Genomic DNA, 18,865 nt, shown 5'->3' on the forward strand with positions numbered 1-18,865 from the left:
CATGAAAGGAATCAGTCTTTCCTTCTGTTGTACCCCAGCACTGATCACAGGGTGATTATCACCTGCTATCTGAACAGACCCTTGTACATTGTATCTATACAGTTGGCAATGTATTTTGAAAAGATCAAAGAAAGGTCTCTTAAGAACTGCATGGCATACAAAGAGTATTACATAGCAAATATTAATACTTGGTTAGATCTCATTTCAAAGAAAAGCAATGTATCCTATTGAATATTACTGAAACTCATGCTAGAAATTTTGCTTTTGAAAAAAAAGTGTCGGGCTTCCCTGGTGGCGCAGTGGTTGAGAGTCCACCTGCCGATGCAGGGGACAGTCGGGTTCGTGCCTCGGTCCTGGAGGATCCCACATGCCGCGGAGCGGCTGGGCCCGTGAGCCATGGCCGCTGAGCCTGCGCGTCAGGAGCCTGTGCTCCACAACGGGAGAGGCCGCAACAGTGAGAGGCCCGCGTACCACAAAAAAAAAAAAAAAAAAAAAAAAGTGTCTTAATGGATATATGCTTCTATTAACTGGGTACACTTTGAATTTTTTCTAATCTTTGTAGTTAACCACAGGGGGAGAAAAGAAGGTAATTTAACACAATACAAAAGAAACAGGGAGACTAACTTGAGGTTCTAATCAAGGTACTACTGAAAGCTGAGTAATAAAAATCTTGACCTTTGCAAAAAATAAAAACAAATATAATTTGTATTTTTCCTATCTATTAAAGAACATGAATACTGGATATACAGAGGCTATCAAAGACTGTGATGGGTTGCAAAAACAGAATTCTCATCACATGGAGGCTATCTTAAGGCCATGAAGAAGCTACATTACATTGCACATCCTTTTTTTTTTAAGAAATCAAATAATTATTGAGTTGTAACACAATTTCTATGAATGATGTCTTTCTTCAAAGTCTATGAACCATAATGTAATGTTTTTTTCACATTTTCTAGGGAAGTATAAGAGTTTCTTTATGTAAAACAAATAAGATGTAATTTTGACTAGAGAAGGACAGACAGCAGAGGGGAAAGGGTGATAAAATCTTGGGAATTGCAGAGACTGGTATTTTTTTAACATTTCTAATGATGGAGAGAAGAATCAGATTAGAGTTGTGTTTAATCTGACATATAGCAGTTTTCCAGAAGGATTTAATATCTTCTCAAGACTTCACATATATTTAAGAATTGCTGCCTTAGCTTTACTAACACTAACATCACAAATTTTCATGCCAAAATTTATTCAGTGCTATTTGTTACTTATTTTTTAAATAGACTTTATGTTTTACAGCAGTTTTTTGTTCACAGCAAAATTGAATGGAAAGTACAGAGGCCTCCCATATATCACCTGCCCCCCAACACACACTACTTGCCCCATTATCAACATCTCCCACCAAAGTGGTAGATTTGTTACAATTGATGACTCTAAATTGATGCATCATTATCACTCAAAGTCCATAGTTTATACTAGGGTACACTCTTGGTGTTTTACATTTTATGGGTTTTAACAAATATATAATAGCACATATCCACCACTACAGTATCATACAGAAGAGTTTCACTGCCCTAAAAATCCTCTATGCTCTGTCTATTCATTCCTCCCTCCTTAAGCCTTTTCAGATTGGCTTCTTTCACTTAATAATATGCATTTAAGTTTCCTCCATGTCTTTTCATAATAATCAATAGCTCAGTTATTTTCAGTGCTGAATAGTATTCCATTTCTGGATGTACCAAAGTTTATCCATTTATGTGCTGAAGGACATCTTGGTTGCTTCCATGTCTGGCAATTATGAATAAAGCTACTATAAACATCCATGTGCAGGTTTTCTGTGGACATAGGTTTTCAACTCCTCTGGGTAAATACTACAGAGTGCAATTTCTGTATCATATGGTAAGAGTATGCTTACCAAACTCTCTTCTAAAGTGGCTGTACCATTTGGCATTCCTCCTGGTAATGAATAAGAGTTTCTGTTGCTCCATATTCTTGTCAGCATTTGGTGTTGTTAGTGTTCAGGATTTTGGCCATTCTAACCTCTGTAATTTTTCATATTACTATTACTAAGCCCAGATAATTAAACAGCTTTCAGGAATATATATAAACCAATTTCCACATGAAAGCTGATTCCCAAAACATAGCCAGAACAAGCAAACAGAGACCCAAGAAATTGTAAGTTATTAAGATAAGCTTAGTTATTTTCTGTATGCGTGAGCTATTTTCAAGGATTTAGCAATATTTGGTAGAATAGTACATCTACTTAAAGCACTAAAGAAGAGACCAAAGTGAAACGAGTTCTGAAACCAAGGATATAAGTTTGCAAATCTTCTGAATGATGAGGGCTTTGGGTACTAGAAGGTGTACAAATTGCTTGAAGCATGTTAATTCAATGTTTCCCCCAAACACTCTATCAAACAAATAAAATACATTAACACAATTTCTTTCACCACCAACCACAAAATGTAGGCAAACTTTGTTGATACTATACCTGCCAGGGAAGAAAACCGTGAGAACTGAAAAAAAGAGATTAGTGCTTTCTATGAAAGGGATGTGTTCACAGGGCTTGCTTTTTTGTTGCTGCTGTTGGGGGTGCTTAAAGGGAGCACCACATGTACACACACCCACGTGTCCTACATTCTTTCCAAATCCCTATTTTACACTTTAATGCTCTGTGTAATAAAAGCTTCCTCCATGTGGTAAAATGCTTTTTAAGCATTAATAAGTGAATTTTAGACCTTGACAGCCTGGTCTCCCTCCCTCACCTCTAAACTGTTCATGTTTTTATCTCCATTCCTGTTTAATTACTTGTCTATTTTCTCTATATTGCTTTGGCTTTTTATTATGTGTAAACTTATGTTTTATTTAAAAAATTACTGATTCTCCACTACCAATATCACAAACCTCATCATGGGTAAGCAGTTTCAGACTCTCTGCAGACGGCTCAAATAAGTTTTGTGAATAAATTTCAAAATGATGCCAAGAACAGAGATTGTGAAACTTGTAGATTCATATCATTTATAGGAAATTATATTCAGCCATTTGACTTTTTTTTTTTTTCGGTACACGGGCCTCTCACTGTTGTGGCCTCACCTGTTGCGGAGCACAGGCTCCGGACGCTCAGGCCCAGCGGCCATGGCTCACGGGTCCAGCTGCTCCATGGCATGTGGGATCTTCCCGGACCGGGGCACGAACCCGCATCCCCTGCATCGGCAGGCGGACTCTCAACCACTGCACCACCAGGGAAGCCCTGACTTGATATTTTAGGGTCATATTGAAAGAATAAACACTCATAAATACTACAAGTTATAAATGGTATACTCATACTTCAGCAAGTAAAAAAAATGATATTGACATCAACGTACCAAGAATTTAATATTAACAGTAACTTTGTAAGGAAGGTATTAGCATTCCCATTTTCTAATGGAAAGGACTTAGCAACAGACAGTAAATTGGGAACCTCAGTTTATATATTCAAGGATTGGGTGACAATCAACTAACATACGATTACTTAGCAGTGATATGCTCTAATGTCTTATTATAAAGAAGAGTTATAAATTTTAGTTTTTTGAATTAATAACAGTAAAAGTAATGATTAAGGCTTTTCATATACCAACTTTTTAGAAGATACCATAATGTAATTTTAAAGAAGCTATACCACTCCTGAAACACCATGTATTTTCTTTTCATTACTATCCTGAATTTTCCAACTTTCCCTTAATGAATATGAACTATTTTTATAGAAAAAAATTTTAAATAAGAAAAAATAAAAAATAGTAACTGCTTTCTATCCAGTTTGTGCTGTTCAATAAAGGCACTGTCATATCATCTGCCACTTGAAGAAACTAAGTAATACATTGCACAAATGGAAGATCATCTATAATTAGAGAATTTGTTTGACTAGCAGGACCCCAGTCTGATGATGCTTGTTGAAGCACCCTAGAGCTACTGAAAGAGAATCGCGATTTAAGAACCGCTGATGATCAAAGCCCTACTTTGAAGGATGTAAAATATATCACATTATCAAGTATATGTACATCTTAATTACAAAATGAAAACTTATGTACTTAACACCCAGTTAAGAACTGGAACAGGAGCATTAAAGCACCCAGGGCTCCTCCTGGATTGCATTCTCTCTTAGAAGTGATTGCCAGCCTAACTCTTGAATGAATTATGCCTATGCTTTTGTTTTGCTACACATATATCTCATATTATTGTTGTTTTGTTTGCTTTTAGGCTATATACAAATACCATATATATTTACACATACATACACACACCACCTTTGATAACTTAGTTTTTTATTCTTAACCTTATATTTGAGATTCATTCCTGTTGACGCGTGAACAGATCATTTTCATTCCTGTACAATATTCCATTGTATGGAATTACTTTGTTTTGATTCATTCTATTGGTGGTCCTTTAGGTTGTTTTCAGCTCCCTCCACCAGGTACAAATAATGCTTCCATAAACATTCTTGTATTTGTTTTCCCTGGCATACTTGCACAGGCATTTCTTTAGGGGAAAGTTATTGGTTGCAGGGTCTATATACTTTAAAATGTATTAGGTAATAAATTATTTTCCAAGATGGCTGTATCAATATATACTCCTACTACAGTTTAGTGACAGTTCTTGTTGCCCCGTTCTCACAAATTCATATTATTATCAGACTTGAACATTTTGTCATGTGGTATTAATTTGCATTTCCCTATTTTATTCTAAAAGTTTTAAAGTTCTACCTTTTTCATTTAAGTCCTTGACCCATCTTAATTTGACTTTTGTGCCTGAAGTTATATTCCTACCCATTCTTTTCAGATTTTCCTTTTATGTATCATGGCTAACAGGAATTTTCAAACAGAGATTTTTCTCTTTTCCCTTATCTGTAACCCCACTCCTTTTGAGGAGACTCAACAGATTTACCAAAGAATATAAACAGAGCTCCAGAGAACATCCTTTCTAATAAGAATACGGTGAGTTTTTACTGGACAATAATGGAATGTATAAAGCTCTACTAGTTCACATGAGGCCCAAAACTGTTGAAATTTAATAATTCTGCTTTCTGTATCCTATAAAAAGCAGCCCAGATTAGATCAATAATAATGGTTTAAGAAGTTTCATACATAAGACACAATTTACAAAGTTGATGGTGTCCAACCTTGAAATTATGATTACTGAATCCTTATCTAAGCAGTGGCAGCATTGAGATTTTTAAACTTGGCATTTAGTATTAAATATGACATACTGGATACAGTATAAAGTATATAGTATAAGTTATAAACTATTTTAGATAGCCTGAAGCATAATGTCCAGCCTATTGAGTAGTAAGAATATATACGGCATTTTTATCAACTTTATGGAATACTTAATGACAAGAGAGACTCACCAACAGTGAGTACCTGTAACACAGATGGTCTCAGGGCTAGATTGGGCTTACATAAATGTGGATGAATATAAAGAGGCAATACATAAGAGTAAATGCAACCGTTTACAAACATGAATAAGTATCCAGTCACACAAACCATGGAATAAATACAACTTAAAATAATAATACCATTTTGGGTGTCACAAATTAGCAAAAAATATTTTTAATAAGGCTAACCAATGCTAATGAGTGTTGTGAGATGAGCATTATCATACACTGATTTTTGGTGGTGCATACAATCCTTTTGCAGAGGTAATCTGAGGCGAACTGCATTGAAGGCTTTACAGGTATCCACATTCTTTTATTGAAATTTAACTTTGTGGAATATACCCTACAGAAACAATTTGAAAATTAAAAAACTTAATGTACTAACATATTCATGGCAGTGTTCTATATATACATCCATGTAGTAGCAAAAATGGAAACAGCTAAACAATGGCTAAGATACAGGTATCTATGCATATATTTATATACAAAATAGGATATTATGTAACCATTAAAAACAGTCTATATGTAACACTTCCACATTTACTATATGAAGAACAAAACATAAAACTGTTTATGTTAAAAGAGGTAAACAAGGGAAAAAACTATGCCTAAACGTTGGAAGAAAACAAAGAGATAATAAATGCCTGGTGAATATTTTCCCCTTCTTTTAAATTTCCTGTTTTTTTCAAAACTAATTTTCCATAATGAGTTTGTATTGCTTGTATAATAGAAACATATAAAATATAAGCATAGTTTTATTATTAAAATTAAAATGAAAAGTACTCAATGATTTTTTTTTTTTTTTTTAATAATTTATTTATATCAGTATGGGCTCATGGATATTTATTTTATACTTTGGGTTATAATCCAGTAGGACTTATTTGTTGTTCAAATTGTTTCATCTTTGGCCATTTGGAGCTCTTTCACCCGGCTCCTGTGTCTTTTTTTGCGGTACGCGGGCCTCTCACTGTTGTGGCCTCTCCCGTTGCGGAGCACAGGCTCCGGACACGCAGGCTCAGCGGCCATGGCTAACGGGCCCAGCCACTCCACGGCATGTGGGATCTTCCCGGACCGGGGCACGAACCCGCGTCCCCTGCATCGGCAGGCGGACTCTCAACCACTGCGCCACCAGGGAAGCCCCTCAATGATTTTTAATGTAGTGTCTATTAGCAGCAGAAGAGTACAACACACATATTATTCATTGAAGCTGTACATCAGCTTCTGACAACTCGATGATGGAGGGAATTGCTGAGCTTGTGCACAACTCACTTCTACCATGGTTTCAGATAAACGTGCAAAAATATGATGACAGGAAACTAAGGAAAATGCTTCCTTGCACTGAGGAAAAATCTACCCATCACTCAACCCACAGCATTTGTGCATAGTTTTTCAGATTTCAAAAGAATAAACAATAAAATGTATGCAGGTAAGAATCTAATAGCATAATTTATATAAGAGTAAGCAGTAGTGCAGTAGTGCGCTATGCTTATTTTTTAAATTAATTAATTAATTTTTGGCTGCATTGGGTCTTCGTTGCTGCGCACGGGCTTTCTCTAGTTGTGGTAAGCAGGGGCTATTCTCTTCGTTGTGGAGCACAGGCTCTAGGCGTGTGGGCTTCAGTAGTTGTGGTATGCGGGGGCTCAGTGGTTGTGGTGCACGGGCTTATTTGCTCCGCAGCATGTGGGATCTTCCCGGACCAGAGCTTGAACCTGTGTCCCCTGCATTGGCAGGAAGATTCTTAACCACTGCGCCACCAGGGAAGCCCCACAGAATTGTTTTAAAATGGCCAAAAAAGATCACTGCCAATGTAAACATGGTCAATACATCCAGGAAACTATGATTTCTACCTTCATATCGAATGATTTCAATTTTAAAATGTGTGTTTAGTAAAGAATGAGGAAAGATAGAAAACACACAAAAGAATCTTCAAGGGCTTTTTTAATTTAAAACATATATAGTACATGAAAATAACATAAATTCATATTAATACATTATATTTATATGAAACTTGTTTCAGTTAATACAGTTCATCCATTTTTGTTGTTAAATTCTACCAACTTCTTTAAAATGTTGCCTATGAAAATACCATCCAAAATGTGGCACTTTAATTTCATGAATGTTAGGTGTTAGAGCTCTTTGCCTTCTTTGCCCCACACTTACACCAAAACGAATTATTTGAAAATGCTAAAATAAAGCTTTCTTAGTGGCTTAGTGGCTTTGTATTTGTATTAAAATATTTTAAAACTATAAAAAGTTTAAAATAATTATATTGGTTCCCCTATATATAAATCCACATAAGTATATTTGTATTGTATATTTTATTAGCTAATACAGTTTTAAAAAATATTCTACCAACTTCTTTAAAATATTTCCTATGAAAGCATCCAAAATCTATTTCAATTTTTATGAATGTTAGGTGTTGTATCTCCTTTCTCTCTTTGCCCCATACTTATGCCAAAACAAATTATCTGAAAATGCAAATATAAATAAAATTTGGTATGCTTTCTTAGCTGTTTTGTATCTTGTATTAAGATATTTTACAAGTATAAAAGTTAAAAATTTTATTGGTTTTCCTGTATATATTATATATGTGTAATCTTCTACCTATTGTAAGTGAACTAATCTACAGAATTTAGTCATTTTGTTATCTCAAATGTAGAGGTCCAAAAAATCAGGGAATTACAAAAATTTCACAACGATTAAAGCAGATGCACATTAAAATACTACAGCTATGGCATATTTAACATCCATCAATCAGAGAAAGAGAGCATTTATCTTTCCATTTGGCAACAATATCTTCAAGATAACTATTTACCACTTTTCAAAGCACTACTATCGGGTAGGTTTTATACTGGGAGAGAGGATCGATAAAACATTACTGTCCTCATCCAAAACCAAAAATAAATAAAGGACTTTAAAATACATTAATTATGAAAGATGGTGACCAGAAAAAATGACTATGTCCAATGAGCTTATAGGGCTTCAAGATGAGAATGCCTTTGCTTCACTCAAGATCTAGAATCTTCAAATTTCATTTGATAAATTTAACTGGATTTTCGTTTCTGATTATGTTTAATCCCTACATTTGGCTGTGTACTGTAAAAACTTTTATTTTACTTGGATAATAAAAGAAAAAACACTGAATTCTAAAGACAGATTAATAATCTGTTGAACTCAAATTGAGAACTAATCAGTGAAAAATACTTATCTGGCTGGGTAAATAAATTTAAAGAGATTGAAAACATTACAAAATAAGCTGTTTTTAAAAATACCTAACCTGAAATGATAAAAAAGTTTTTAAAAGCTATTAAAGATCTTTCCTGAGGGCTACTAAAAGCAAAAACAACCTTAATAAACAATGGTTACAAACAAATTTCCTCACAGATGTAAAGAGGTTGTGATCAGTATGAGGATCTTAAGGAAGTGTTATTTCAGAGACTGCATTAGTCTCTTCTAAATGGTTTTCTAAGGAAAATTTGGTTTTCTAAGGAAAAATGGTTTTCTAAGGAAAATCCGAAGCAATTCACCTAGTGGGATACCAAAAGGACTTACGTATCCTTGATTTATTCAATTTCATTGTTCTTTTACATATATTTTTCTTCTTTAAAACTTTAAGATGATTTACTCATTTATATGACAAGCTCAATAAGGCTGACATTCAATGGAAAACAATGAAATAATTTACCTTTTAGCAATTAGAAAAATTTAAATCATTTTTATTATCTTCTTTTTAAGGGTCCCTTATTAAAGCTTGTGAATTTTATTAATGTAAATAAATGAAAGTGATTGTTTATTATGCACCTCTTTGCACCACAGTGTAAAGGGGTAGTCTCATTCCCAGTTAACCTTTAACACTCTGTATATACTATTCTGAAACACCGCGGTGAAGTACGGCCTCTCATCCTTGAGCAAGACGCTACATAAGGAAGGGTTAGCTGAGTTGGAAGGGTCTTCCACATCCCAAATTTCAAGCATACTGCAACCAGGCCTGAAAAAACAGGCACATATATCTGTATTAAAAATGCATTCATATCTAGAAGAAATATAATTATAAAATATCTCCTAGATTTTGAGAGACTAATTTAATAAATTAAAGATTTTAAAGCATCATTTCAAAAAACATAAGTTTAAAATTTAGAGATAATAAAATGAAAGTACGGTGCATTTTCATGTTCCACTTAACCAAATAACCAATATATTACTGAATCAAATAATAAGGGCTCAATGCACATTCAGAAATATACATTTAAAAATCTACTTTCAAAGTAAAATATAAATGCATATATTTTCTAAGTGGTATTGCCATCCAAACATAAGGCCCATTTATAGCAGAATGAGACAAATTAAAGGAAAGTTAATCTAATTCCTGAATTTCATATTTCATATTTTTGAGCTTAAATTGACTTGGATTAGCATGAAAATATATATAGTCCAAAGCAGGGAAGAGAAGCTCTCCTGCCAACTTTATTCTCCTCAACTCTTTCCCTTTTGAATGGATTGAATGAAATAATACTTCTCACTAGGCAACAACCCAGCATGAGAGTCATTAAAGGGAAGAAGTCAGGCAAGATTGGTTTCTAATTTTTTTTGTGTGTGGTACGCGGGCCTCTCACTGTTGTGGCCTCTCCCGTTGCGGAGCACAGGCTCCGGACATGCAGGCTCCAGACACGCAGGCTCCGGGGCCATGGCTCACGGGTCCAGTCGTTCCGCGGCATGTGGGATCTTCCCAGTCCGGGGCATGAACCCATGTCCCCTGCATCGGCAGGCGGACTCTCAACCACTGCGCCACCAGGGAAGCCCAGGTTTCTAATTTTTTAACAGCTATATTGAGGTATAATTTATGTACGATAAAATTCACCCATTTTATGTGTAAAGTTTGATAAGCATGGGCAAATGTGTATAGGTGTGTGAGCACCATCATAATCATAACACAGAGTATTTTCATCACCCCAACAAGTTCCCTTGTAGCCTTTTAGAGTCAGTCCTCTCCCCCAAATATAAACCCAGGCAAGCACTGATCTCCCTTCTGCACTATAGTATTGCCTTTTTTAGAATATGCTAGATAATGCATATCTAGCATATGTTACATACATGGTTACTCACATGGTAACATTGCTATCCTTTCTCCTTCAACCTTTCCTTAATGTATTTGTATTTACAATGCATCTCTTACAGGAAGGACATAGTTGGGTTTTGCTTTTGTATTCAGTCTGTCAATCTCCGACACTTGATTGGAGTGTTTAGTCCCCATTCACATTTGCAAGTACTGATATGGTTTGATTTAGGGTTGCCACTTTCCTTTTTTTCTTCTATTTGTTTCGTATCTTTTTTGATCATCTGTTTCTTTCTTGATTTCTTTTATGTAAAGCAAAAAGGTTTTATTATACCATTCAATTCATCTACTGGCTTATTCGGCTTTTTTTGTTTCTTGCTTTTGCATTTTTCAAGTGGTTTGCTCTAGGGATTACAACAGACATCTTCAATTTATCACAATTTACTTTACATTAAAATTACATTAAAATTGGATTATTTCCAAGGAGGTGTGCCAAGAAGGTGGAGTAGGAAGGCCCTGAGCTCACCCCCTCCCATGGGCACACTAAAATTACAACTATTTACAGAGTAACTATTGATGAGAAAGACCAGAATCTAGCAGAAAAGATCTTATACAACTAAAGGTATAAAGAAAGAACCACAATGAGACAGGTAAGTGGGGCAGAGGTGTGGTATAGTCAAGACTCATCATATACCCAGGTGGGTGACCCATAGATGGGAGGATAATTACAATTGCAGAGGTTCTCCCCAAAGAGTGAAGGATCAGAGCCCCACTTTGGGCTCAGGGTCCTATATCAGGAAGATGAGCCTCCAGGATATTCAGCTTTGAAGGCAAGCAGGGTTTACTTCTGGGAAAGACAGAGGGCTGTGGGAAAGAGAATCCACTCTTAAAGAGTGTACACAAAATCTCACACACTACAGGACCCAGGGTAGCAGTAATCTGAAAGGAGCCTGGGTCAGACCTTCCTGCTGATCTTGGAGAGTCACCCAGAGAGGCAGGAGGCAACTGGAGCTCACCTTGGGGACGTAGATGCTGGTAGCAGCTATTTTTGGGAGCTTGTTTTACCACGTGGACACAGGTGCTGGTAAGCGCCATCGCGGAATTCTTCCTCTAGCTTATTAGCATAGGACCTGTCCCGACCCACCATCCTGTGGGTACCAGTACTGAGAAGACTCAGGTCAAGCAGGTAGCCTGACACAGCCCCATCCACCAGCAGGCCAACATCAGCTTTGCCACACCCTGGAACGTATAGCCAGGTGCCTCGTGATCTGGCCCCACCCACCACTGGCCAGTAGCCTCCACACAAGGTAGGGCCTGGCAACCAACAGGACTGGGGGCCAGCCACATCTACCTGACCATCCATAGTTCTCAGCCTGCCATAACAGAAGGGCCCACGCAGCTGACACAGGGGGCAACCCTAGAGCATATAGCTCTGGTGACCAGAGGGGAGTGCACTTCTGGGACCCACAGGATGTTTCCTACAGAAGGTCACTTCACCAAGATTGGAAAGTGTAACCAAACTACCAAATACATAGAAATAATAATAACAAATTAGGCAAAATGAGGTGACAGAGAAATATGTTCCAAACAAAGGAAAAAGATAAAAACCCTGGAAGAAGAATTAAGTGCAGTAGAGATAAGCAATCCCGAATAAAAAGTTCAAGGTAATGATCACAAAGATGCTCAAAGAACTTGGGAGAAGAATGGATGAACACAGTGAGAAGTTTAACAATGAGGTAGGAAGTATAAAGAACCACCAAACAGCTGAATAATACAATAAGTGAAATGAAAAAAATACACTACAAGGAATCAACAGTAGATTAGATGATACAGAGGAATGGATCAGGAAACTGGAATACAGAGTTGTGGATGTCACTGGTGCTGAACAGAAAAAAGAAAAAAAAAATTACTGAGGACAGTTTAAGAGACCTCTGAGACAACATCAAGCATACTAACATTCTCATTTTAGGGGTCCCAGGAGGAGAGAGAGAAAAAGGGGCAGAGAACATATGTGAAGACACAATAGCTGAAAATTTCCCTAACCTGTGAAAGGAAACAGACTTCCAGGTACACAGAGAGTCCCAAATAGGATTAACCCAAAAGGTCCACACCAAGACACATTGTAATTAGAATGACAAAAATTAAACATAAAGAGAGATTCTTAAAAGCAACATGTTACCTACAAGTTTTGAGCTATTATGAATAAAACTGCTATGACACCCCTTCTAGAGAGATGTTTTAATTTCTCTTATTTAAGTTCTTTGGAATGGAACTGCTGAGTAATAAGGTAGATGTGTGCTTAAACTTTTTTAAGATTCCTCCAAATAGTTCTCCAAAGTGGTTGTATCATTTTCAGTCCCCTTAGCAATGTAAGAGATTTACAATTATTCTGTATCCTCTCCAATGTATGGTATTTTAGTTTTAAAAATTGTATTTATCGGTCAGTCACACATTTTCTTTGGTGAATTATGTCTTTCCAAGTCTTTTGCCCATTTTCAATTGTATGGTCATTTTATTATTAATTTATAGAATTTCTTTATATGAACTATATTTATAAGTCCTTTATCAGATATATGCTTTCAAATATTTTCTTCTAGTCTGTGGCTTGCCTTATCATTTACCTAATGTCTTTTTGATGAAAATATTTCAATTTGGATATATACTATTTATTGATTTTTAAAAATCATTAGTACTCTGTGTTCTAAGAAATCTTTACAACTTTAGCTCTTACATTTAGTTCTATAATCCATGTAAAGTTAATTTTTGTGTATGGTGTAGTATGGGTCATGGTTTAATTTTTTTCTGTATATTATATCCAGTTAGATCAACAATATTGTTAAAAGACCCCTTTTTCCATTCAAGTAAAAAATAGTGTTTTAAAATTTTCTTTGTGGTTTTTTTCTTTGACCCATAAATTACCCATAAGTTTACTGCCTAATTTCCAAATATGCATGGATTTACTAGGTATCTGTTTATTATTGTTTTCTATTTTAATTCTGTATGATTTAAAACCTTTTAAACATATTGAGATCATTTTACAGCCCAGCATATGTTCTCTCTTGGTGAACATTCCACATGCCCTTTAAAAGAATGTGTACTCTGCAGCTGTTTCCTGTAGTGTTCAATAAATGTCAGTTGGGTCAGGTTATTTGATACTATTTGTTGTTCATCTCTTTTATATGCTTACTAACTTTTTATCTACTTTTCCTAGTAGAGAAAAAAATGTTAACTTTTCCAACTATGATTAAAGCCTTGTTTATTTTTTCTTTTAGTTCTACACATTTTTATTTTTTGTGCTTTGAAGCTCTGTTTAGAGGTATGCACATTTAAAACTGTTAGATATTTTTTTTTTTTTTTTTTTTTTTTTTTTTTTTTTTTTTTTTTTTTTGCGTTATGTGGGCCTCTCACTGTTGTGGCCTCTCCCGTTGCGGAGCACAGGCTCCGGACGCACAGGCCCAGCGGCCATGGCTCACGGGCCCAGCCGCTCCGCGGCATGTGGGATCTTCCCAGACCGGGGCACGAACCCGTGTCCCCTGCATCGGCAGGCGGACTCTCAACCACTGCGCCACCAGGGAAGCCCTAAAACTGTTAGATATTTTTGATGAATTAATCCTTTTGTCATCATAAAATGTCCACCTTTATTTGTGATAATATGCCATTTTGAAGTATGTTTTGTCTTAAGCTTTAAATTAAATTAATATGATAAGCATATACATTATGATATTTGTTTCTTCTTTTGCAAGATGCCGTTTCTTCCTATACATATTTATTAGATCTTAAAATTAGATACAAAAATTAGCTACTAAAATTTCCAAACTTAGCTCTTCAAAATCTGTTATAGCCAATTCTTAATTATCCATAGGAGAAATGAAAATTCTTAGTGCTAAAATTAATATAACTAAGGACTTCTTAAATCAAGGAGACTAAACAAAGGTCTCAAGATATCCATTACACATCTTAGAATTTTATGTATTATTAGAGATTCAAAATTTAGAAATGAAAAAATGTTAATTAGAAACGTTTCTTATTATGTCCTTTTGAGTTACGTGAAACTTTTCTTAAGAGTCTTATAAATCCAATGTAAATCAGCTGTAGTAGCAGAATGCTAATATCTCACTTGGTTGTAAATTCAAATCTGTATTTCAGACCTCTAATAAAAGTTATCATAGGGCTTCCCTGGTGGCGCAGTGGTTGAGAGTCCGCCTGCTGATGCAGGGGACACGGGTTCATGCCCCGGTCCGGGAGGATCCCACATGCCTCAGAGTGGCTGGGCCCGTGAGCCATGGCCGCTGGGCCTGCGCATCCGGAGCCTGTGCTCCGCGACGGGAGAGGCCACAGCGGTGAGAGGCCCGCGTACCACAAAAAAAAAAAAAAAAAAAAAAGTTATAAAAATTTGAAGATTATGGAGAAAAGCTACATTTAAGATGTTAAATTAAAATGAAAAAATTAGGATAGCAAAATATACTATACTTAAAAAAATTACATTATGCTTAAATAATAGTATAATTTTAATTTCCTACATGAAATAATTTTAAATAAAATACCAGGGCAACAATTTAATGGAATTAATTTAAAATAAAAATTTTTAAAGAATCAGGACTGCTGTAATAAAGTAAAACATTTGTTGTTTTAAAATATACCATATCATATACCACAGGGCTCATACTCACTTAGTTCGTACAACACACCACGCCTCTTCTAAAATGTAGTAATTCACATGTAACTCCACCAACTTATCTCTCACTTCTTTTGCAGATTTTCGACTATATGCAGAATAAACTATTTTTGTCCGAGCTCTTTAAATTCAAACAAGTTAAAAAATTTTTAAATAAATGATAATAGATTTGTTACCAAATTAAAACCTCAATGCTTACTGGATGGAGCATTGATTATATATGACCCCAAATAGCATGAATTATTATTTTGGGAATAGCAATTGCCACATTTCTACTTATATTTTGCAAGTGCTTAAACTTACAGCAATTTGAATTTTGCAGGTACTGCTTATTAGTGTATAAACCAGTTTAGAGTCTAGAGGTAGGTAGCAGTATAATAGTTCAGAATATAAAATTTGCTTTGCATAATTCATAAAATAATCTGGAACAAATTCAGATAGGGGCTAAATATAGTGAAAATATAGATTTCAGTAGATAATTTCATTCATAGAAACTCTGAAAAGCATATGAGTTGAAGCTGAATGTAGCAAATAGAACAATTAGACAGTGGGCATCTAGGGTAGTAGTCATGTAGAGAAAGCAGCTTAACAGAAGCTTGAGAGACAGGGATGCTTACCAAAATATGGTACAACAGATGGTTTAGCCCTAAATGGGGGTTTTTATAAAATCCTGAACAAATTATCAATTATGCATTAGACTTTTCTTAGGATTTCAAGCATACAGAATGCCCAATCTCCACAACCAAACATAAAACTTTAAATAATTTAAAATATTACCTCTAACAATAAGCCAAAAATACACTAAAAGGAAATGATTACCCAATTACTAGAATGATTAAAATAATTTTTAAAAGTCAGTCATTTAAGGAAAACAAAACTTTCAGACCTCAGTGGAAACCAGAGTTCCCATAATCAGCTAGCAAAAGAGCACCCCAAAGTTTCATAAAAGCATTTAATATAGCAAATTTCATGTACCTTTTCTATCTGTTCAAAAAGGCTAACCATTGGCCACAAGTAAGATGAAGAATGGTTTCTTAAACCAGGCAGAGGGGCTGTGGAATCTAGAACAGGGGTTGGCAAACTATGGCCATGAGCCAAATCTATCCCCACTCTTATTACCATTACTTAGGAGTTTCACTGGAACACACACCCACATAAACACACAGAGGCTAGTCATAAATGTGACATATTTTTCACTTTGAGAAAAACTGGGTGTTGTATTTTTCAGTTTTCAGAGGTTCATTAAGGTTACTTTAAGTCAACAGGTACGTACTGTAATTTCTGAATGGTTATTATTCTTTAACTTCTAGCACAAATATGATAAGAGTGATTGTGTGTGTGTGTGTGCATGTGTGTATAAAAATTTCCCTATTCCTATGAGTCAGTAGAAGTCGTTAGTGTGTCTGGTTGAAGTATTCTATCAGTTGCCCACCTCAAGTCTGCACCCTCATAATGTGGGTGATTCACAATGGGGTGAAGAGTGGAGAGCTTTACACTTGCCATTGTAGGCATGGAACCTGCGAAAACAGCATCTGGAAAACAAGATTATATTCCTTAAGATGTTTTAAAGAAAACCAAAAGTTACCTATCTGTAATATTTGAACCCAGATTAAGAAAGATGAAGTACATTTAAATAATGATCATTGGCAGCATTCTTTTTCTTTGCTTAATATTTACTGATGGTCTACACAATAGCCAACTTTCATTAAATGTTATCTTGCTGCCAGGAACTGCTAAATACTTTTACTAGGATTATAGAATTTAATTTGCACAGCTTTGAGGTGGGTTCTATGTATTCTTATTTTGTAGATCAGGAAGCTGAGACACAGCAAAGTTAAGTGACTTGCCCAAGACTGCACAGCTAGAAGTATCAGGGCCAACCCTCTTAGCCACTTCACTACATCATACTACCATGTTCAAGCGCTATACTAAGAGACAGCACTACAAAGACACACAGGACTGGAAAGAATTGTAAAATTTGATATCTTTTTCCAATAGTTTAAAGTTCTAGGAACTGGGAGACTATTATAAAGGGCAAGTCTTATGGTACATGTTTTAAAGTGACTTTTGTGGGTTGTGAACTGTAATCTTGAGAACTTTCCAGATGAAAGCATTGTTTTCTTCCCTCAGATCACCTTTAAATATTCATAACTAAGTTTTCTTAGTTTCTGTTTGACTTTATAAATGTATACATTTCATCAAACCATATCATTACTTGTTAGTAGTACTTTCTGGAGTAATAGCTTGTATAAATGTATTGCCTTTTGGTTATAACTAGTCTTACACCAAAATCTACTGTCTGGCTTCAGTTTTAGTTCTGTCTCTTGGGAGACAAAAAGACCAAATACTTACTTCCTGGCACTCCTGTACAATAAATGATTACATGATTAGGAAGGTTATTGTCATTTTTAATCAGCACAGTAAAATCACTAATAAGAACAAGGCATATAATTCAGATCTATTGTAAATAATTGAATCTTTACTTTCAAATATAATTAAGCATTCTAAATGTAACTTTGGAGACTTCCCTGGTTGCGCAGTGGTTAGGAGTCTGCCTGCCAATGAGGGGGACATAGGTTCGAGCCCTGGTCCGGGAAGATCCCACACGCCACAGAGTAACTAAGCCCATGCGCCATGACTGCTGAGCCTGTGCTCTAGAGCCTGTGAGCCACAGCTGCTGAGCCCATGTGCCACAGCTGCTGAAGTCCACGTGCCTAGAGCCCATGGTCCGCAACAACAGAAGCCACTGCAGTGAGAAGCCCACGCCTGCAACGAGAAGCCCGCGCACTGCAACGAAGAGTAGCCCCTGCTCACTGCAACTAGAAGAAGCCCACGTGCAGCAACAAAGACCCAATGCAGCCCAAAATAAATAAATAAATGGATAAATTTATTAAAAAATAAATAAGTAAATAAATAAATATAACTTTGCATGAATATCTCTTTATATGCCTTAAATTTGAAAATACATAAATAAATTGAAGTAGACGTGTATTTCTTATTGTAAGATTCAATAACTAATGATGAAAAGCTCTTAGGCTAGAGCAGTGGTTCTCAACCAGAAGTGATTTTGTTTCCTAGAGACACTCACAACTTCTGGAGACATTTCTGGTTAGCACACTGTAGGGGGAGAGGGGCTACTGACATCTACAGATAGAAGGAAGGAATACTGCTCAATATTCTGCCAATGCACACGGTAGCCCCAAATATCAACAGTGCCAAGCTTGAGGAACTCTGGGTTAGAAGGACCCAAAGCTCAGGGCCAGGGTCATCCAGAAGAAACTAGGTAAGCCTGTCCAGCAAGAACTGGAACCACTGAGAAGAAACCATCTATGAAACAGAGAGAAGGGGAAAATACTCCCCAAATGCTTCTTTCCTCTTGGGGGCAAAGTAAACATGAGCATGACAGGGAAACAATAGGATCTTTTCTATAATATATTTAAATCTCCACTTAGCTTACTGCATGTATTAGAAAAAAATTATCCTTTAACTTGACAAAGCCTCACTAATACATACATGACTTGGTAAGTGGACCACAGGCTGGATATCAGTTCCCACTTGTCCTCCCAACTAAGCACCTTTGTGCTGTGTACAAACTATACAACCTTACATGGTAGACCTGAATGTAAGCTCTAGTTCCACCTTTACTATAGAATTTAATAAACCATGTGGTAACCATGACAGAACTCATAATACAGCGATGAGAAAGATTGGTAAGATCAAAGAAGAGGCAAAAATG

General features: G+C 35.9%; 1 protein-coding gene across 1 annotated transcript in view; it reads right to left on the bottom strand.

Moving 5' to 3' along the window:
• Nucleotides 1-9,232: 9,232 nt before the first annotated feature.
• Nucleotides 9,233-18,865, bottom strand: part of DPY19L2 (dpy-19 like 2) — a gene marked incomplete at both ends in the record, with an annotated part of 88,823 nt that continues 79,190 nt past the window's right edge. The window contains 3 exons of the mRNA XM_079711115.1: nucleotides 9,233-9,389; nucleotides 15,125-15,250; nucleotides 16,562-16,661. Coding sequence (XP_079567241.1) covers nucleotides 9,233-9,389; nucleotides 15,125-15,250; nucleotides 16,562-16,661 — 383 coding nt within the window. The remainder of the gene's footprint in view (nucleotides 9,390-15,124; nucleotides 15,251-16,561; nucleotides 16,662-18,865) is intronic.

This window comes from Hyperoodon ampullatus, assembly GCF_949752795.1.
Source record: "Hyperoodon ampullatus genome assembly, chromosome: 9".
Taxonomy (NCBI): domain Eukaryota; kingdom Metazoa; phylum Chordata; class Mammalia; order Artiodactyla; family Ziphiidae; genus Hyperoodon; species Hyperoodon ampullatus.